Source organism: Aquarana catesbeiana, linkage group LG06 (genome assembly GCF_042186555.1).
Source record: "Aquarana catesbeiana isolate 2022-GZ linkage group LG06, ASM4218655v1, whole genome shotgun sequence".
Classification (NCBI taxonomy): domain Eukaryota; kingdom Metazoa; phylum Chordata; class Amphibia; order Anura; family Ranidae; genus Aquarana; species Aquarana catesbeiana.
Window position 1 is genome coordinate 401,198,086 of NC_133329.1, and position 22,134 is coordinate 401,220,219.

At 42.9% G+C, this 22,134-nt stretch overlaps 1 protein-coding gene across 1 annotated transcript in view; it reads left to right on the plus strand.

Annotated features, from left to right (window-relative positions):
• Window positions 1-22,134, plus strand: part of LOC141147242 (contactin-associated protein-like 5) — a 585,111-nt gene that overhangs the window by 129,127 nt on the left and 433,850 nt on the right. Inside the window, exon 3 of the mRNA XM_073634434.1 lies at window positions 1,508-1,701. Coding sequence (XP_073490535.1) covers window positions 1,508-1,701 — 194 coding nt within the window. The remainder of the gene's footprint in view (window positions 1-1,507; window positions 1,702-22,134) is intronic.

A 22,134-nucleotide genomic window follows, 5' to 3' on the forward strand; every position in this document is an offset into this window, starting at 1 on the left:
GAAAATGAAAGTAATATTAAAGGTTAAGTTTTTTTCAGTAAAATAACAAGCATGTTATACATACCTGCTCTGTCTGTGTAATGGTTTTGCACAGAGCAGCCCCGATCCATTTCTACTCGGGTCCCCCAATAGCGCTGCTGGCCCCTCCCTCCTGCTAAGTGCCCCCAGAGCTTGCAATGGGGGCACCCGAGCAGTCTCAGTCCCAAGCCGCTGCTGTGCGTGTCCATTCACACACAGAGCCGCAGCTCGGCCCCGCCTCCTCTCTTTCCTCATTGGCTCACTGGCTGTGATTGACAGCAGCGGGAGCCAATGGCTCTGCCAATGAGGAAGGAGAGTCTCCAGGAAAGCCGAGACTCTTGTGCCATCGCTGGATCGCGATGGGACTGTCACGTACCTAGTAGATGAGCCATATACAGAGGGAGGCCTCTCTTACGCCCCTAATAGAGTGAACAGGAGGCGCGGGAGCACAAGGTATCACGAGTGCCTGGCAGGATCAACAGCTGGAAGGTAGATCTGGAGTTCCTGATGATGCTGTAGCTGGGGGGCACCAGACTGGAGACAGCAGACTTGGCTGAGGGCTGGAACAGGCTTGTATCAGGAAGACACTCACAGGATACAGAGAGGAGGTTCCAGGGACTGGAACACAGGAAGGTCAGGCGGGCCGGGTCATACACAGACAGACAGTACCGGAACAGAGGCAGGAGACAGGAGCAGAGTCACTGGACAAGCCGGGTCGGTAACAGGCAGCCATGGATGGACCAGAGGATAAGGCAGGTGCAAGGTGGTGGACAGGCCGGGGTCAGATATAGGCGGATAGCAGAGGTAGTCACAGGGCATGCCGGGTAATCACAGGACCAGATCAAATAAGCAAGTAACTCACAGGGAGCCCTGAGTTTAAATAGCCCACCTGGCGCTGGGAAACACGCACGCATGTGTGCGCTCGCACAAGCGCATAGGCACCCGCAATGTATGTAGAGCTACTGCTCTCAGCAAGCTTTTCCTGACAGGGATTTAGTTATTTGGGGGCCGCTGCTGTATACAGAAGGTTATTTTCCTTCATGCATTTTAAAAACTTTTAGCTTTTAGAACCCCTTTAACAATACTTATTGTCTAGTTTACATAAAGATTTGATAACTTTCTAACATGCGGACAACAACTTGTCTTCAGCCCAACTGTGTGTGATCTCATGTGAACAACTTTGTTAACACCGTGCGCCTGCTTGAAAAAAAAAAAAAATACACCATTACTTCCCCCGCTCTCCTGATTTAACCCCGTGCATGTCGTTACCTAATTTGCATCACGTTAAAAATCGTTTTCCTGCAAATGAGGCTCCATCATGGGATTAGTGTTGCTCGTTTCGTTTATCCCTTAATCCGGAGATTACGATGTATCGGCGGATATAATTCGATGAGTGTTTCTTCTGAAGCCAATTACATAAAAATGCAGAACAATTACATTTCAGGTAAAACGCATTTATGTATTTATGTCTTATTTTTCCCCGTTACAGGAGCCGGTGGCTGGACACCGCTGGAATCTAACGGGAAGCAATGGTTGCAGGTCGATCTAGGAGAAAGATTCAACATTACGGGGGCGGCGACACAGGGCAGATACGGGAGTTCTGATTGGGTGACGCGGTTTAGCGTGATGTTCAGTGACACGGGACGCAACTGGAGACCGTACCACCACGATAACACCATCTGGGTAGGTCTCGTCATTGTATTACCTTTTATTTTATTATATACTTTTTTATTTTATTTTAACAGAAGGTTTCTGTAAATTGTTCATTTTTGTTTTAGCCAATCTTTTCAGAGATGTTGTAATACTAAGGTGTCTAAGTATAAACCATTCTGAGGCTGATATCTTAACTAGACATGTGCAATTCATTTAGTTCCGAATTCGTTTTTTAACGAATTTTAACAAATTTGTTAATTCCGAAATTTCCGAATTTTCAAATTTTTCAATTCAATTCAATTTCAAAATTTCAATCGGAATTTCTGAATTTCCCGAAAATTCGGAATTTCTGAATTTCCCAAAAATTCAGAATTTTGGGAATTCAAAATTTCGGAAATTCGGAATTTCGAAATTCGGAATTTGGAAATTCTAAATTTCGAAAACTGGAAAATTCGAAATTTTGGAAATTCGAAATTTCGGAAATTCAAAATTCGGAAATTCAAAATTTTGCAAGTTCGGAAATTCGAAATTTCAGAAATTCGGAAATTCGAAAATCCAAAAATAAGAATGAAAATCTGAAAATTCAAAAGCGTGAAAATCCAAAAATTCAAAAACTCTAAAATCTGAAATAACTAACTAATAATAAGTATTAAATTATAGTTATTGGAATTTCCTTTCAAATTTGGCGGTTAGTGAACGTAACGAATACAAATTTATCCGAAGTTACGAATTATCTGAAATAACGAATGTCGCATCTAAAAGAATGGAATGTAACGATCTAATAATAAAAAATAATAATAATAATAAAAACTTTTTATTATTATTATTTATTATTAATTTGTTCCATTCCATTTGTTTAGATGTCGCATTCATTAGTCCCAACAATTCGTAACTTCAGATAAATTCATATTTGTTACGTTCACAAACAGCCAAATTTGAAAGGAAATTCCAATACCTATACCTTGAAAATTCAGAAATTCGAAAACTCGGAAATTTTGAAAATTCTGAAGTCCGAAAATTCAAAAATCTGAATTTTTGGATTATCGAATTTTCTCATTTCCAAATTTCTGAAAAAAGCAAAAAAACCAATGAATCGAAAACAAACATTTTTTTTTTGTCAGTGCACATGTCTAATCTTAATTGCCATATTGTTTGAAATTATGATTATTTTCTGTGATCGTCAGCTCCATATAGTGACCACTTTGCAGTATTTTCCTGAAATACCTCTTATGAAAAAAAATACCACATTATGGCCAGCGGGCCTAGGTGGAAAACGTCTGGGATCACTTGTCTGAAACATATTTTTTTGCAAAGGCACGGTATCCTCCTTAACGGATCTTCAGCAAAAATTCAATATACTGCACTCTATGCAATTTTATTACTTGCAATTGCAGCATGCTGTTAAGGCACAAACGGACAGGGAGCTGTGGATGCACTCCTCGACCTCCATCTTTAATTATATGGCCAAGGACTCTCATCTCAAAGGTTTTACTTCAAATTGCTACTCGATGCTATCCTCTGTATTCCTACGAGGGTTGCCTACTGGAGTTATTAGCAAGTGGGAGAGGGATGTGGGTATATTCGAGGAAGAACAGTGGGAGGAGGTCCTGCAAGCTGTACAAACATGCTCTCTTATTGTAACGCAGCCGCCTATCCCAGTTCTACATAGTCCTTCGGGTGCATTTTACTAGACATGTGCGGTACGTTTCGTTCCAAATTAATATTCGGATTAATTTTTGGTTATTGGGAGATTTGGATATATCCGAATACCCGAATTACAATATTAACAAATGCTCCGAATAACGTCAAAAAATTCGTCTGAATTTCCGAAATTCGGACTAAAATTCGAATCTGTCAGAAACCATGAAATCGGGCCGAGACAGAAGTACAGTTAAATCACACTTGTTTAATAATAAAAGTAAAAAAGAAGAAACGTAGTCAAAACATAGCCAATGTTTGGTAACCGGAACGGATAGTCAGCCAAGCCAGAAGTCAGGGATCAATGTAATGGAACAGCAAGCAGGATCTGGACCCAGAAGGGATGTCAGCAAAGCAAGTCTTGAACAGGATCACAGGAGAACGTTTCTGTGATGTTGACCAAGGTGAAGGCAGAGCTCCTCTGGGCTGGATGGCTTAAGTAGGCAGGACTGGCGGGCAGGATATCATCAACAGCTGAGTAACTGTCGAGAGATGGGAGCTGGCAATTAGCCGACAGCTGAGCTTCCAGCTGAGAGAAGGAAGGGCTGAGCCCAGCCCTGACAGAGTTGAATTTTACATTGAACTCCAGTCTCCCTACACGTATTGCTGAAATCAAAGACTGTGTGTAAGTTAGCAGTGGTGAAATGCGTTGAGGAAGGTGGTTTCTGGTGGAGACATCAATGTTTGCAGTTTAATTTTTTTGATGGACTAAATAGATAAAGAAGAGCTCAGTTTTGGCGTGCAGCTTATATTTACCTTTAGCTGAGAGTGGAGACGGGATGTGGTAGCCAGCACCTGGGTCGTCTTTGTGAGTTGAAAGGAGCAAACCTGGAGTGGAGCCATGGGTTTGGGTATGTTCCTACATTTGTGGTTGATTCCCAGTGGAGTACCCCAGCCAAAAAGGTTATATTTGAGACAGTCATATTTAATAGCAATTTTGTTCATGAAGGGTTCTAGATAACCTGAGTCATGTTTCGTAGCACTTATATTAACAGCGGGTCACAGTATCCGGTTGACTCCTGGTGGAGAACTCTAGCCAAAATTGTTCAATTTGAGACAAAAGGTACGCGGTACCTTTGATACAAGGTTCCTTGATGCGTTTCACCACTGCTGGCTTGCTCCCCTATCCTTGTGAGCAAACCAGCAGTGGTGAAACCCGTCAAGGAAGGTGGTTTTGGGTGGAAACATCAATTTTTGCTGTTTAATTTTGTTGATGAATTAAATATACAGTATAAAGACAAGCTAAGTTTTGGCATGCAGCCTATACTGTATTTACCATTGACTGGGAGTGGAGACGGGCTGTGGTAGCCAGCCCCTGGGTCGTCTGTGTAGGCTGAAAGGAGCAAGTCTGGAGCAGAGCCATGGGTTGGGTATTTTCCTACAATTGAGACAGTCATAGTACTTCTAATTACAGGGGGTATCAGAGTACCAGATCGACCCCGGGTGGAGTACTCTAGCCATAACGGTTATATTTGAGACAGTCATATTTAATAGCACTTTCGTTTATGGAGGGTTCTAGATCACCTAAATCATATTTCTTAGAACTTATATTAACAGTGGGTCACAGTATCTGGTTTACCCCTGCTGGAGAACTCCAGCCAAAATAGTTCCATTTGAGACAAAGGTACGCGGTACCTTTGATACAAGGTTCCTTTTTTGCGTTTCACCACTGCTGGCTTGCTCCCTTATCCTTGTAAGTCAGCAATGGTGAAACTCATCAAGGAAGGGGGTTTCGGGTGGAGACATCATTGTAAGCAGTTTCATTTTTTTTATGTATTAAACATACTGTATAAAGAAGAGCTAAGGTTTGGCGTGCAGTTTATACTTACCTTTGACTGGGAGTGGAGGCAGACTGTAGTAGCCAGCACCTGGGTCGTCTGTGTGGGTTGAATGGAGCAAGTCTGGAGCGGAGCTGGATGTGTTCCTACATTTGAGACAGTCATACAGTATTTCTTAGCACTTATTATCACAGGGGGTCTGTCAGGAGGGCCACGTACCTGATGTGAGAACGAAGTAGTAGGGAGGCCTCCCCTGCCACTCGGTGTCCACCAAGTCTCCATCTCCAGAGGCTTTAAGGAGCCAAGGTGCAAGGGAGGCCTCCCCACTACTTTGGTCTCACATCAGGTACGTGGCCCTCATGACAGAAACCTTTTTCCATCAGGTTGAGGTCACTTCCTGTGCACGTCCTGGGCATTTTCCTGCCCTTCTCCATCAAGTCTTCTGCGCAAGTGTGGGAGGGGTCTTTGGCGCATGCTCAGTTGGCATGGATTTCCTCTTGCGGCAACGCGCCATTGGTGCATGCGTAGTAAGCCCTGGACTCTTACAGGGTCATAGAGTACCTGGCTACCCCCCCTGGTGGTAGTGTACCACTGCCAAAAAAGGTTGTGGAGCACTTACAGAGGGATTTTATGGTCGGGTGTATTTCCATTTCTCTAACTTAGACACAATGAGGTTGACATTTCTTCTATGGTTAGCTTTCTTCATCAGAAAAAAAATACAAACGTTTTATTTATTGTCGGAGAGCTTTTTGCTAAAAGGCGCTAAATGTGTTTTCTTTCTCATTGTATCGGTGACATTAATGCAAATAAAGCCCAGACGAGTCGATGGTGCGGTCTTCCTTAAAAGCCGCACTTTCTTCTCTTTTAGTCAAAGGAAGCCAACTAAAAAGGAATTTTCCTTCCAGCTATATGTCTCGGGGAATATTAAAGTCGGTGCCGCTTACAGCAATCTGGATTGAAATGGATGGTGAAGGAGTGCGCCATCAATTATGTAGCATTAGGAGTTTTCAAGATGCTTTATTGTACGAGACCTCCTACGATGCGGCTCTTAATAATGCCACACATTTAGCTGCCTTCGTGAGCTGCACTTACTTTCATCCTCTTGGAATATGTGGAATTTCAATTTAGATGCTTGGTGTGGGTTTCTTCTCTTTTTTTTTTTGATTCTGATGATTCAGCTAAGAAACCTGAAAAGTTTCAATGTTTGTATCTACGTTAAGCGAGTCTGTCAGGGTAGAAGTATAGAAGGTGTTGTTGGTGTCTTGTTTTTGAAGGTGCCGTTATCGTCTTATTACTGTACTGTTAGGGAGTTCCTGCCCTGATTGATTTACGAGTAGTGAAGGTTGACTTAGCAAGGTAAATACACTGAAGCTGTGCTCGATGCAAACCATTGAAGAAGTGCTCAATGCAATCATCTAATCATATACAACAGTGGTCATCAACCCTGTCCCCAGGGCCAGGTTTGCAAGATAACTGAAATACATCACAGTTGATATAATTTGCTGCTCAGTGATTGCAGTATTCTAGTCTGCATCTCCCCAAGGTAATACATAAAGCCTGGCCTGTTAGTGGGCCTTGAGGACAGGGTTGATGACCACTGATATACAACACAACATTAATTATTTGTTTTCTTTTCCAGAGACACCATCACTTTTTCAATTCAAGGCAGTTATAGTTCCTCCTGATAGCCCACCTGCCTCACAAGGTTCCCTCAACCAATTTTGTGACCTTCCCAATGTGACAGCGCTCAATCCTGAGGGGCCAAAATACCAGGCCCAAACACTGTCATGGTCTCCTGATAGCACAACTCACCCATCCATATTTCCTCAACCCCACTGTGGTCCATCAGAGACCATCAGAGATCAGTTTTTCGGAGTGGGTGTTTTAGGTATGGAGGAGTATGTGACCCTTCCCATGTGACTGTGCACAAGCATTAGGGGCCAATCACCAGTCCCAAAAACTGTCATGGTCTCCAGGTAGCCCACCTGCCCAGCAAGGTGTACTCACCCATCCATACTCCTTCATCATCCCCATACTCCATCAGAGCCCTTGCTCCGTTTCCCCAAGTAGGTGTTCTAGGTATGCAGGAGCATGTGACTTTCTCCATGTGCAAGTGCTCAAGTGTAATGTATCTGGTGATGGAGTCTGAAGCGTAAAGGTAGTCCTCTTTTACAGCTCTGGCTCAGGAGCCTTGGTAAGGTATCAGGGAACACCAGAGCACAGAGTGGAACTAGTGTCTGTATAGTCTTCTGCTAGCAGATGCTGATGTGTGTTAGGGTGTGCAGAGATGACTGTCTGGATGCACACTGGCAGAAGGACCAGAGCTAGAGGCTGGCATGGGTCAGCTGATGCAGGTATGGGTACGAGAGCCAAGGCAAGGTCAGACCGTCCAGTTCAGCAATGTTCGGGCAGATCGAGGTACAGACAGCAGGCAGTAGAGTAGTCAGGAATGAGGCTGGGGTCAGCGAGGCAGATCATCCAAGTGAGTAAGCATAAGAATAGTCCAGAGGCAAGCCAGGGGTTGGCACTGGCAGCGTTCAGGCAGAATCGGGTACAGAAGAGGTCAGCAACAGAGGATCAACACATGAACAGATGCACAGATGCTCAGGAGCGTAACGGCCACAGACAGGGGTTTTTAGGCTTATGCGCCTGTGTGTTTGCAAATGTCTTTTCTGACACCAAGCCCCAGTGGCCAGTGTCGAGGTCCACACATTTTTATGGTCTCCTCCCTCCCACCTGCCCAGCAAGATTTACTCACCGATCTATGTATCCTGCCTGTCTTCACGCACCATCAGAGCCCTTGCTCCATTGCTCTGACTGAAGGTTCTAAGTATGGGGGAGCATAGGACCTTCCACACTGCTGCTCTGAGTGGGGGTTATAGGTATGGAGGAGCATGTGACCCTCTCCATGTGATAGTGCCCAAGCCTGAATGGTCAGTAGCCAGTCCCAAACACTTTCATGGTCTCCTGATAGCCCACCTGCCCAGCAAGGTTTACTCACCCATCTTTGCACCCTCACCGCCTTCACACACCATCAGAGCCCATGCTCTGTTGCTCCGAATAAGGGTTCTAAGTATTGGTGAGCATAGGACCTTCCACATGTGGCAGTACTCAGGCCTGAGTGGCCAATCGCCAAGCCCAAACACTATCATATCCTTTTGATAACCCACCTGCCTATCAAGGTATACTCATCCATTCACACTCCCTTCCTGCCCGCATGCTCCTTCAGAGCTCTTGCTCTGTTTCTCTGAGTGGAGATTCTACATATGGAGGAGCATGTGACTGTTCTCAGGCCTGAGTGGCTAGTCACCAGGCCCAAACCCTGTTATGGTCTATTGATAGCCCAAATGCTAAGCAAGGTATACTCAATCACCCGCACTCCCTCACTGCCTCCACACTCTATCAGAGCCCATGCTCCATTGCTCCGAGTGGGGGTTCTAGGTATGGAGGAGCATGTGACCTTCCCCATGTGACAGTGCTTAAGCCTAAGGGGCCAATTGCCAGGCCCAAACATTATCATGGTCTCATGATTGCCCACCTGCTAAGCAAGGTATACTAACCCATTTATATTTATTCCCTTACCACTTCTGCACCCCATTAGAGCTCTTGCTCCAATGCCTTGAATGACAGTTCTAGGTATGGAGGAGCATGTGAGTGATTACAATTGCTCAATCACTCTGATCCATCCCGGAAGCCCCAAGGAAAGAAAGGGAAGAAGTGTGGGTCTTCCAAATCCCGTGACTGATGAAGATACACTAAAATCCTAAAATGTGTTGGATAGGATTACAAAACATCTTTTGGAACTCTTCATCCTTTATTCCATATAAAGGATTGCTCCTTTGGATTGAAGAGGACCACTCACCCTTTGTTGTGCCATATTGAGGTAAAAACACGTCAGATGTCTTGGCTTTTCCATTCTCTATCCAAAAAAGCAGAGTTAGGATTTAAACCAATCACTTTCATGCATCCGTATTGAAAAACGTGTTATTTATGAAACAAAAAAAAAAGAAAAACTTGTAAGTAAGCTATAATTTCCCTCTAAGTACCCAGAATTACAAACATGGGCTATTTCTCTTCGAGAACTCACGCCCATGCGCCATCTGTCAACAGATCCACAACACTAATTAAACATGCAATTTCCAAACTTGGCACCTCCACCGCAAATAAACTATTTCTGATTGAGGAGTGTACTGATTGGGTCCGGATGTTGGGGATAGGAGGGTGGGGGTTGGAGGGGGCTGTAAAGCTTTTCTCTAAACAAACGCATCATTAATTTGCTCTCGGCAAACATTTTACGCAGATTAGCCAAGTTAGTTCACAGAGATAAACGGTTTGCAAACAGCGGAACATGGCGTGGTTGCGCCCTCCGTGACCGCGTGGTGTCAAGGATAATGTTTCATTTTTCTTTCCAAATTCATTCTCGTCCTTCATCTTTAAGGCTACGTTCACAATTTGTGCGCTTTCCCCATCAGGTGCAGAAACGCGCTGTCTTTTTAGCGTAGGCACGGTGGTGCCATTAATTCTTAACCACTTGACCTCCGAAGATTTACCCCCCCCCCTTCATGACCAGGTACATTTTTTGGCGATACGGCACTGCGTTACTTTAACTGACAATTGCACGGTCGTGCGACGCTGTACCCAAACACAATTTTCCCACAAATAGAGTATTCTTTTGGTGGTATTTGATCACCTCTATGGTTTTTATTTTTTTTTGCGTTATAAACACATAAAAAAAAAAGACTGACAATTTAGAGAAAAAAATAAAAAATTTTTTTACTTTCTGCTATAAAACATATCCAATTTAAAAAATTGAAAAAAATCGAATTTCTTTATAAAGTTAGGCCAACATGTGTTCTGCTACATATTTTTGGTAAAAAAATTCCCAATAAGTGTATATTGATTGGTTATAGCGTCTACAAACTATGGGATATTTTTTTTTTTCTAGTAATGGCAACGATCAGCGACTTATAGCAGGACTGCGATATTGCGGCGGACAAATCGGACACTAACTGACACGTTTGACACTTTTTTTGTGGATCAGTGTCACTTATGCCGCGTACACACGATCGGACTTTCCGCCTACAAAACCGTGGATTTTTGTTCGAAGGTTGTTGGCTCCAACTTGTCTTGCATACACACGGTCACACAAATGTCGCCCAACAATTACGAACGTGGGAACGCGGTGACTTACAAGATGTACGACGAGCCAAGAAAAAGGAAGTTCAACAGCCAGTGTGGCTCCTTCTCCTTGATTCCGAGCATGCGTGAACTTTTGTGCGACGGACTTGTGTACACACGATCGGACTTTCCGACAACCTGCTGGCAAACATTTGTTGTCGGAAAGTCCGACAGCAAATGTTCGATGGAGCGGACACACGGTCGGACTTTCCGACAACAAGCTCACATCCAACATTTCCCGTCGGAAAATCCGACCGTGTGTGCGCGGCATAATACAGTGATCAGTGCTAAAAATAGGCACTGTCACTGTACTAATGACACTGGCTGGGAAGAGGTTAACATCAGGGGGAATAAATAGGTTAAATGTGTTCCTAGCCAGTGCTTGTGTTCTGTCGGGGAGGTGATTTTTTCCCTGCTTTGCAGGATACACAGGATCAATGCCTTCCCTACTGACAAAATGGCGATCTGTCTGTGTGCTGAACAATGGGCGGGTGCTGGCGGACATCGAGTCCACTGTACACCCCGCTGAGCTCTTTCTGTGTGTGTGATCACAGCAGGGGCCCGACGCCGGCGGCGCACGTGCATGACCCAGACCCGGAAGCGTCAGACCACATACTAGGTACATGATCTGGCACAGAGCGGCCGCCCTGTTGCAGTATATGTGAAGCGGGCGGTCCGCAGGTAGTTAAAAGCGGCACCCCCCCACGCATCTGCTAACATGCCTTGATGAGATTTTGCAAAAGGGTCAGGGACTTGTTTTGCACATTGCTCGCGCATGGGGCAGCCCATTAAGGTGAATCACAGTGAGTATGAAAAAGAGTAGGGAGCTTCACCGGATGAAAAGAATGATACCAGGATGATGTCGGTAGGGGCAGGCATCATCCCGGTATAACCACTGAAACCCAAGGACGTACCGGTACTTACCTTGGGAAGGAAGTGGTTAAATACAAAGGCTTTACCAAAAGTAATGCCAAAGTGGGCATAACGTTTTTTATTAACTTGCATAGGTTGTTCAAATTTCACATGTTGGAAGAGTAACTATTCCTCTCTAGCAACTCTTCTTCTTCTACATCTTCTTCTTTTTCATTGCAGGTAAATTACTGATTCGAAGCAAAAACAATGTGCCGTCATTGAGTTCTTGATGAAGGAGGGATGAAGGCTGTCCGACATCCACAGAAGGCTACAGAATGTTTACAGAGACACCACTGATAAGAGCAATGTCTTCTCATTGGAGAATCTTGTTGGTGGTGTCATCTCCAGAAACATTCTGTAGCCTTTTGTGGATGTCGGACAGCCTTCATCCCTCCTTCATCAAGAACTCAATGACGGCACATTGTTTCTGCTTCGAATCAGTAATTTACCTGCAATGAAAAAGAAGAAGATGTAGAAGAAGAAGAGTTGCTAGAGAGGAATAGTTACTCTTCCAACATGTGAAATTTGAACAACTTATGTAAGTTAATAAAAAAAGTTATGCCCACTTTGGCAAAGAGGAAAGCCTCGTACACACGATCGGATTGTTGGCCAACAAAACCGTGGGAATTTTGTCCGAAGGGCGTTGGCCCAAACTTGTCTTGCATAAACACAGTCACACAATTGTTGGCCAACAATTTTGAATGTAGTGACGTACTACGTTGTTTTTCAGCTCATTAGCGCCACCCTTTGGGCTCCTTCTGCTAATTTCGTGTTAGTAGAAGTTTGATGAGTGTTGATTTGCGCTTTTCATTTTGCGTTTTTCATTTCGCACTTTTCATTTCTCGCTTTTCGTTTAGCTTTTTCAGTTCGTTTATGAGCGGCCGTTCGTCAACCAGCCATGTTGCGGAATCGGAGGAGATAACGTGTTATTTATTATTGGCCTTGGATGTATTGCTTTGACATTATTTTTTTGGTTGAATAATAATGATTTGATTTGGTATATTTTATAAATTTTTGGATGCATAGAATGCACTTTTTGGTTAAGTTCCATTGGCAGATATCATGTCTAATTTTATTTGTTTTCTTTTTTTCATGCACAATAAAGAAATTGTGTAGAATAATACTTGGCTATGTTACATAGTAGGTGAGGTTGAAAAAAGACACAAGTCCATCAAGTCCAACCTATGTGTGTGATTATGTGTCAGTATTACATTACATATCCCTGTATGTTGCGGTCATTCAGGTGATTATCGTTATAGTTTCTTGAAGCTATCAATGCTCCCCGCTGAGACCACCGCCTGTGGAAGGGAATTCCACATCGTTGCCGCTCTTACAGTTAAGAACCCTCTACGTAGTTTAAGGTTAAACCTCTTTTCTTCTAATTGTAATGAGTGGCCACGAGTCTTATTAAACTCTCTTCTGCGAAAAAGTTTTATCCCTATTGTGGGGTCACCAGTACAGTATTTGTAAATTGAAATCATATCCCCTCTCAAGCGTCTCTTCTCCAGAGAGAATAAGTTCAGTGCTCGCAACCTTTCCTCATAACTAAGATCCTCCAGACCCTTTATTAGCTTTGTTGCCCTTCTTTGTACTCGCTCCATTTCCAGTACATCCCTCCTGAGGACTGGTGCCCAGAACTGGACAGCATACTCCAGGTGCGGCCGGACCAGAGTCTTGTAGAGCGGGAGAATTATCGTTTTATCTCTGGAGTTGATCCCCTTTTAATGCATGCCAATATTCTGTTTGCTTTATTAGCAGTAGCTTGGCATTGCATGCCATTGCTGAGCCTATCATCTACTAGGACCCCCAGGTCCTTTTCCATCCTAGATTCCCCCAGAGGTTCTCCCCCCAGTGTATAGATTGCATTCATATTTTTGCCACCCAAATGCATTATTTTACATTTTTCTACATTGAACCTCATTTGCCATGTAGTCGCCCACCCCATTAATTTGTTCAGGTCTTTTTGCAAGGTTTCCACATCCTGCGGAGAAGTTATTGCCCTGCTTAGCTTAGTATCGTCTGCAAATACAGAGATTGAACTGTTTACCCCATCCTCCAGATCGTTTATGAACAAATTAAATAGGATTGGTCCCAGCACAGAACCCTGGGGAACCCCACTACCCACCCCTGACCATTCTGAGTACTCCCCATTGAACCCTCTGAACACGCCCTTGTAGCCAGTTTTCAATCCATGTACTCACCCTATGGTCCATGCCAACGCACCTTATTTTGTACAGTAAACGTTTATGGGGAACTGTGTCAAATGCTTTTGCAAAATCCAGATACACCACGTCTACGGGCCTTCCTTTATCTAGATGGCAACTCACCTTCTCATAGAAGGTTAATAGATTGGTTTGGCAAGAACGATTCTTCATGAATCCATGCTGATTACTGCTAATGATATCATTCTTATTACTAAAATCTTGTATATAGTCCCTTATCATCCCCTCCAAGAGTTTACATACTATTGATGTTAGGCTAACTGGTCTGTAATTCCCAGGGATGTTTTTTGGGCCCTTTTTAAATATTGGTGCTACATTGGCTTTTCTCCAATCAGCTGGTACCATTCCAGTCAATAGACTGTCTGTAAAAATTAGGAACAACGGTCTGGCAATCACCTGACTGAGTTCCCTAAGTACCCTCGGATGCAAGCCATCTGGTCCCGGTGATTTATTAATGTTAAGTTTCTCAAGTCTAATTTTAATTCCGTCCTCTGTTAACCATGTAGGTGCTTCCTGTGTTGTGTCATGAGGATAAACACTGCAGTTTTGGTTACTGAAGCCCCCCCGATTCACTCGTGAAGACTGAGGAGAAGAATAAATTCAATACCTTTGCCATCTCCCCAGCCTTTGTAACCAGATGTCCTTCCTCATTCTTTATGGGGCCAATATGGTCTGTCCTCCCTTTTTTACTGTTTACATACTTAAAGAATTTCTTGGGATTTTGTTTGCTCTCCTCCACTATGTGTCTTTAGTGTTCTATCTTAGCCGTTCTAATTGCACCCTTACATTTCTTATTGCATTCTTTATAAAGTCTGAATGCTGAGGATGATCCCTCAACCTTGTATTTTTTGAAGGCCTTCTCCTTTGCTTTTATATGCATTTTTACATTGGAGTTAAGCCATCCAGGATTTTTGTTCGCTCTTTTAAATTTATTACCCAATGGGATACATTGGCTAATGCCCTTATTTAATATGCTCTTAAAGCAAACCCATCTCTCCTCCGTATTTTTTGTTTTATATTTTATCCCAATTTATGCCTTTTAGCAAGGTTTGTAGTTTAGGGAAGTTGGCTCTTTTGAAATTCAGTGTCTTTGTGTTCCCTTCATGTTTCCTATTTGTGTGATTTATACTGAAACTAATTGACCTGTGATCGCTGTTACCTAAATTGCCCCGTATTTCCACATCTGTGATCAGGTCTGTATTGTTGGTAATCAGTAGATCCAGTAATGTTTTATTTCTAGTTGGTGCGTCTACCATCTGACCCATAAAATTGTCCTGCAAGACATTAAGGAACTGGCGAGCCTTAAATGAATGTGCTGTTCCCTCCGCCCAGTCTATGTCTGGATAATTAAAATCCCCCATTATGATAACACTTCCCATCCTTGCTGCTAATCCAATTTGTGATAGGAGATCTGTCTCCACTTCCTCCCTCAGGTTAGGGGGCCTATAGCATACTCCCAGTATTATTTTCCCCTTAGCTTCATCCCTTTGGAGCTCTACCCATAAAGATTCCACCTCCTCACTAGCTCCCTCAGTGATGTCATCTCTCACATTCACTTGTACATTATTCTTGATATATAGGCATACCCCTCCCCCTTTTTTACCCTCTCTATCCTTGCGGTATAGGGTATACCCTTGAATGTTTGCCAGCCAATCATGAGAGCTGTTGAACCAGGTCTCTGAAATTCCCACAAAATCCTCCTTGTACAACAGTATCTCTAGTTCACCCATCTTGTCCGCCATGCTCCTGGCATTGGTGAACATACCACATAGTTTAGACCGGTTGCATATTGTCCTCGTATTGGGTGTTTCAAAATTGCAACTTGGACTTGCTACTATACTCACCTTGTGTTTTTGTGCTTTGGTTAACCTACCACTAATGCCCCCAATACTACCCTCTGGAATATCTTCCGCGCTGGCTATCACTGTCTCTGGACCCTGTGTTTTACTTCAAATGACAGTTTGGGAGTCGGCAGTTACATTTTATAAAATACAATGTAAAATTAACAAGGGACACCAACATAGTTGTATCTTTGATCTTAAAATCTACGGGATAATGGTGTTGTGGTAACTTGCCCAAAAAAAAAAAAAAAAAAACAAGCATAATAATATTATTCTTGATATCACTAGAAAATAAAAGCCTTTGAAAATGTGTTTGCAATAACTCCATCAGTATCACCAGCAAAGCAGCTTCATAATTATCCCATTAAAGAAGAAGAGAATTGTGCGCTACATTTCCAGATTTCATAATTTGCCACATCACGAATGTTAATTCTCCATTACGAACGCACGTTTACAAGACCGACCGCTTCCGGCTCGTCCTTGCTTCCGAGCTTGCGTGTTTGTATTTTGGACTTTTGTCTGACGGACTTGTGTACACACGCTCGGAAAATCCGACAACAGACATTTGTCAGTGGGAAATTTGAAAACCTGCTAGCCAACATTTGTTGGAGGAAAGTCCGACAACAATTGTCCGATGGAGCGTACACACGGTCGGATTTACCGCCACCAGCCCCTGTCATCACACAATTCCCATCGGAAAATCTGATCGTGTGTACGAGGCTGAAGAGTTACTATAGAGCATTGATGGCGAACCTTGGCACCCCAGATGTCTTGGAACTACATTTCCCATGATGCTCATGCGCTCTGCAGTGTAGCTGAGCATCATGGGAAATGTAGTTCCAAATCTGGGGTGCCAAGGTTCGCCATCACTGCTATAGAGGAAGAGTTACTCTACCAACATGTGAAATTTGAACAACCTGTCTATGCAAAAAAAAGTCATGCCTACTTTTGCAGTACTTTCTATACAGCCCTCATATACTTATTTATGGTGGTACAGTATATGTATTTATTAATGCTGAAGCTTTTAAAAATGTACCGATTAGCCAAAATGCAACCAATCACATTTTAAATCCTTTAACTGTCCTGATCCATCAGTCAACTGAGATAGACAAAATGTTTAAGAATTGCTTGGTATGCTACAGTCGAGATAAACAACTGCCGGTGTGGACTTGTACATCTAAAATCATGAATTATAAGACACATTTTGTCATTCTTCACCTTCTGACTTGGCATTAAGCTATTGAACTCATCTAATGTGGAGAATTCCGATAAGTGGAAACAATGGATTTTTCCTTCCTGAATTATGGTTTCAGCACTTTTATGGGCCACTGGGACACACGGGACAAATAAGGCAAAATAATTGGACGGCAAAAAGTCAGTACGCTACTGCAAATCTGGCATTTAATAAATAACACTAAACCTCTATACATTTCTCACTGCACTGACACCACCGAAAATGTTAACTGTCCCCAAAATATTTGCAGTAGATAAATAAGGGGGTTTTTCCTTTCAATGAGAGGGTTTTCTGTTATCTGATTCTAAGACCAGCTTGTGAAATAAAAGAATATTCATGTAGCACCCTCCTAGTTAGGTTGCTAGTAGTATTGATGCAAATTTACTTTTTGGCTCCTCTGTAGCCAGTGGAGCGAAGTTTGGTTGCTTTTGGCTGTTCTGGGTTCTGCTGGTTGCAGGTTTGATTGCTTACCCCTGGTTTCTGGTAAGTTTCAGAGTTTAATAAATTGGAAGAGACCCTCAACTTGCATATTTATACAGCTTCAGCCAATCTCTGGTAGGAGGAATGGCCAGTAGGGGGCTGAGGTGTGTATAAATAGGATAGGGACTCGAACAGCTGTCCTATGTGGAGAAGGCCCAGCCTTTGTAATGGGGCCCTCTGGGTCATTGAGCTGAATATTGATGGATGCTTTTGGGGTCCCAGCTCAGGGAGAGCCGGAGGAGCCATGTCTGAAGTTGCTGGGAGCAGTTTGGAGAAAGTCTACAGAGGATTTGGCCTGGAGGCGCACAGCACAGAAGCTGGCTGTGGTACTTTAGGAAAGCATTCAAGTACACAGGGCACAGTAATACAGGTCAGGGAAAGATCCTAGACACTGTTCTTGCTAACCCTTGGAGAGAATTTTCTAGATTTGTTGGCTCAGGTTGTGTGGAGTCCACTGTGCTGTAGTTCACCTATTACACATCTTGGGATTTCACCCCAAAGAGTCAGTCATAGCTAGAGTGTGTCTTGGTCACCAGCTACAGTCATTACAAAGACAAAGGTTAGCTTTGACCTTATTGGAGGGATCACTTACAACTTACGTGACCTTAGCTTCAAAGCCCAGACCAGTGACAACACACGGTTAAGTAGGAAGGGACATCACCAGCACAAAGTCAGCCAGTCAACAGCAGGTGATTATATTACATATTTGTTGCAACTTCAGTTTTTCACTGTTTTTGGGGATTTTTTGGTGCTTATTTATCAATTACAGGCTAAAGGAGAGATTCAGCTGCACGGTGATAGGATTTGAAATTATAACATATGTGATTGTTACAAGTATAAATTGGTGATAGGCCTTCTTTAAATGCCAACAACTGGTCTTAGGAGGCTTTCATGGATGGACAAGAATCACTTGGGGGCACTAGGGAGAAGAGACTTGTCTAATGTTTGGTGCGGTAGTTGAACCAGATTTATGACACAAGTGAGAGAACCAGCAATTGAATTGGTGGACCTCTTGTGACCTTAGCAGGCATATTCCAGTTTTGTCCCTAGGACCTGGTCAGGTAAAGTAAGGGGTTGGGCTAGTCCAGTTTGGCCGAAGCTGGGTATATTGTAGAGAGGTTGGTTCCAAATGTTACAAAACTTAGGGTGCCATTTTGTGGAACCTGCTGTATTGTTGCTAGGCGGGGATGGCAGATGATTTTGGTGGAAGTATGTCTATATTATTGAACTAAGAATCTTGCTAGAAGATATAAATTGGGATACAATCTTAGGAACAAAGAACATGGAGGAGAGATGGGTTTGCTTTAAGAGCATATTAAATAAGGGCATTAGCCAATGCATTCCATTGGGTAAGAAATTTAAAAGAGCGAACAAAAGTCCTGGATGGCTTAACACCAATGTAAAAATTCATATAAAAGCAAAAGAGAAGGCCTTCAAAAAATACAAGGTTGAGGGATCATCATCAGCAAACTTTATAAAGGATACAACAAGAAATGTAATGCCCTGTACACACGAGCGAAATGTCCGACAGAAAAAAGTCAGACGGAAGCTTTTCATCGTCTATTCCGATCGTGTGTATGCCTCATCGGACTTCTTTTTTCGAAAATTCTGACGGACCTAGAAATGGAACATGTTCTAAATTTTTCCGACGGAACCAATTCCTATCTGGAAAACCGAGCATCTGTATGCTGTTTCGACGGACCAAAAATGACGCATGCTGTGAAGCAAGTACGAGACGGAAGCTATTGGCTACTGGCTATTGAACTTCCTTTTTCTAGTCCCGTCGTAAGTGTTGTACGTCACCGCGTTCTGGACGGTCGGACTTTGGTCGGACTTTGGGTTGACTGTGTGTAGGCAAGACCACTTGAATGGAATGCCGTGGAAGAAACCTTCAGAGTTAATTCCAACGGCAAAACCGGTTGTGTGTACGCAGCATTAAGGTGCAATTAGGGCAGCTAAGATAGAACACGAAAGACTGGAAGTTTTGTAATTTACACAGTTGGTTCAAAGGATGGATCCCATGAAGCTGCACATCAATGTAAACACACTGGTATTAAAATGAATGGCAGTCTCAGCCTGGGCTTCCGCCAGGCTATGCCCCCAATGCATTTCACTCCACCCCTCTGACCTTAATGCCCACATGGTCTGTAACGGACCCGCACCTCATTGCTGACCTAACAGGCAACAAGTTTGGTATGGGAGTATGTTCTGTACCAGGCCTGAACCCCCCTTCTGACCCAGTGGGTCCTGGGTCCGGTATCAGAGTATGGTCTGTACAAGGCTTGGACCAGCTTGCTGACCCAATGGGGCTCAGGTCCGTTATGACATTGTGGTCTGTACCAGACCCAGACCTCACTGCTAACCAGATGGGGCCTAGGTCTAGCATGGGAGTATGGTCTGTATTCCCCCCATCAGTGGCCCTGGTCCTGAGCAGACACATTTATTCAGCGCTGGACTTGAGAGACAAAAAAAATATTTTTTTTTTTTCCTGCCAGAATACATAATAAATCCAGTTTTGGGCTTGTTACTTGTTTGCCTGCTTTAGTCACATTTATCAATACTTACCTGCACAGAAGAGGTAGCTGGATAACAATCTTCTCCAGATCTCCAGAGAGAAAATAGCAATTTCTAGTATCTCCTAAATGGGACACAGGAGGAAAGAGAAAATGGCTATTTATAGGACAATAAATTTGGTTCCTGTAATAAAATCAATTCAGGCCGATCCCACGCTGAACTTGGTGATAATAATATGACAAATACCAGCTTTGGGTTTCCGGCTTGAAAATCAGCACTGTGGTATATTTATGTACAGAGTATAGAGATGAGGGAATAATGAAAAATGTGCATCAATGGCACTTTGCTGATCCTTTTCTGCTATATGAATTCTCAAGGTTTGGGGTCGGCGGTCCATTTTTTTTTTTTTTTTTTGCCCCTTATTAATAATCCCAATTTATGTGATTTTTACATTAACTTTCCCAGATGATACAAGCCCCAACACACTAAGCCTATGGGTTGGTATTTTAATATTATTATATATGTTATTAGGAGATAAAATATTAATAAATGTTAAATATTTAATATTTTAATATAGGTGTTAATGTTTTTAGTTTTTTCCTTTTTTATTATTATTTATATTAATAAATAAATTATTATTTATTAATTTATTATTTTTATTTATATTTTTTATATTACAATTTTTTGCACTAATGTTAAAATCTGCATCTTTTGCTAGAAATTACTGTAACCCCCCCAAAGAAGTACATATTATCTAAAAGATAGAGGCCCTGTAGAATAATAAAATGGTGGTAGTTTCAATTTTTTATGCCGCATGATATTTGCACAGTTATTTATTAAATGTGTATTTTCTGGTAAAAAAAAATAATTTAAATTAATTTTAGTGCAACAAGCACAATATTATATCAAACGTGTCAAATCTTAAAGTGTTACTAAACCCAGGAGCCTGTATTCACTATATATGGCCTCCCACAGTACACAGAACATGCAATTATTTTAGTCCAAGATACCAAGATAAGACGGCGCTGCCCTGTTTAATAGTGGGCTGGAATGTCTCCGTGGATGAATCTATAAGCAACTAGCAATTATTTTAGTAAATATAAAATGCTAAATACCTTTTCTCATCAGCAGTATATAGCAGTCTTGTGACTTCTATCAGTATCTGGTTAAAGCTTGTAGGAGGAGTATTGAACCACTCCAATACAGGGCATTTTCACCCCCTTCCTGCCCAGGCCAATTTTCAGTTTTCAGCGCTGTCGCATTTTGAATGACAATTGCGCAGTCATGCAACACTGTACCCAAATGAATTTTTTATCATTCCCCCCCCCACAAATAGAGCTTAGAGTGACAAGTTTGAAAAAAAAACACAATATTTTTTACTTTTTGCTATAATAAATATCCCAATGAAAAAAAAATAATAATAATTTTTCCTTAGTTTAGGCCGATATGTATTCTTCTACATATTTTTGGTAAAAAATCGCAATAAGCGTATATTGATTGGTTTGCGCAAAAGTTATAGCGTCTACAAAATAGGGGATAGATTTATGGCATTTTTATTATTTTTTTTTTTTTTTTACTATCAATGGCAGCGATCTGCGATTTTTTTAGCGTGACTGTGACATTGCGGCGTACACATCAGACACTTTTGGCACTATTTTGGGACCATTCACATTTGCACTGATTACTGTATAAATGTCACTGGCAGGGAAGGGGTTAACACTAGGGGGCGATCAAGGGGTTAAATGTGTTACCTAGTTAGTGATTCTAACTGTAGGGGGAGGGGATTCACAAGGGGAGACGCTGCGTCACTCGTGCCCGGTGGCCGCGATTGCGGGTAACAGAGTCGGGACGTGGATCTGTGTGTGTAAACACACAGTTCCACATCCTGTCCGGGAAGAGGAGACCGATCGTGTGTTCCCAGTACAGAGGAACACTGATCGGTCTCCTCTTCCCGGACAGGATGTGGAACTGTGTGTTTACACACACAGATCCACGTCCCGACTCTGTTACCCGCAATCGCGGGTGCCCGGCGGACATCGCGTCCACCGGCACGAGTGACGCAGCGTGCGCGCGCCCACTAGACGGTCGGGAAGCCCAGGACGTCATATGACGCTCCCGCCCAGGATGGGAGATCCTTCCTGTGGATGTCATTTGACTATGGGCGGGGTATGAAGTGGTTAAGGAGGCCTGCCCGCTGCCAATCCAAGTTGGGGATTGGTCAGGGCTCCTCAGAATATCCTAGGAAGCTCCACCCTTCCTCTCCTCCTTCCTTTCCAGAAAACACCAGAACATTCTGGAAAGAAGTGGGAGGTGTTGTGTTGGTGATGCTGCCTGTGAGTCACTCAGCTCTACTCTGAGTCACTCCAAACCCAGATCAAAACACACCAGCTAAGCCTGGAAGTTTACCTACTCTCACAAAAACATGCACTATTCTTCTAGCACACTAGAGGGTGCTACATAGAGAAAGTGACAATCATTAATATAAGAAGGACAGAGACGAGTTTCTGCAGCTGCTGCCTTGGTTCCTATAGATTGGTATTCAGTAAGATTTCCAAATATTGTATCCCCCTTACTGCATATTGCATTTTCCAGGTATTTTTCTATCA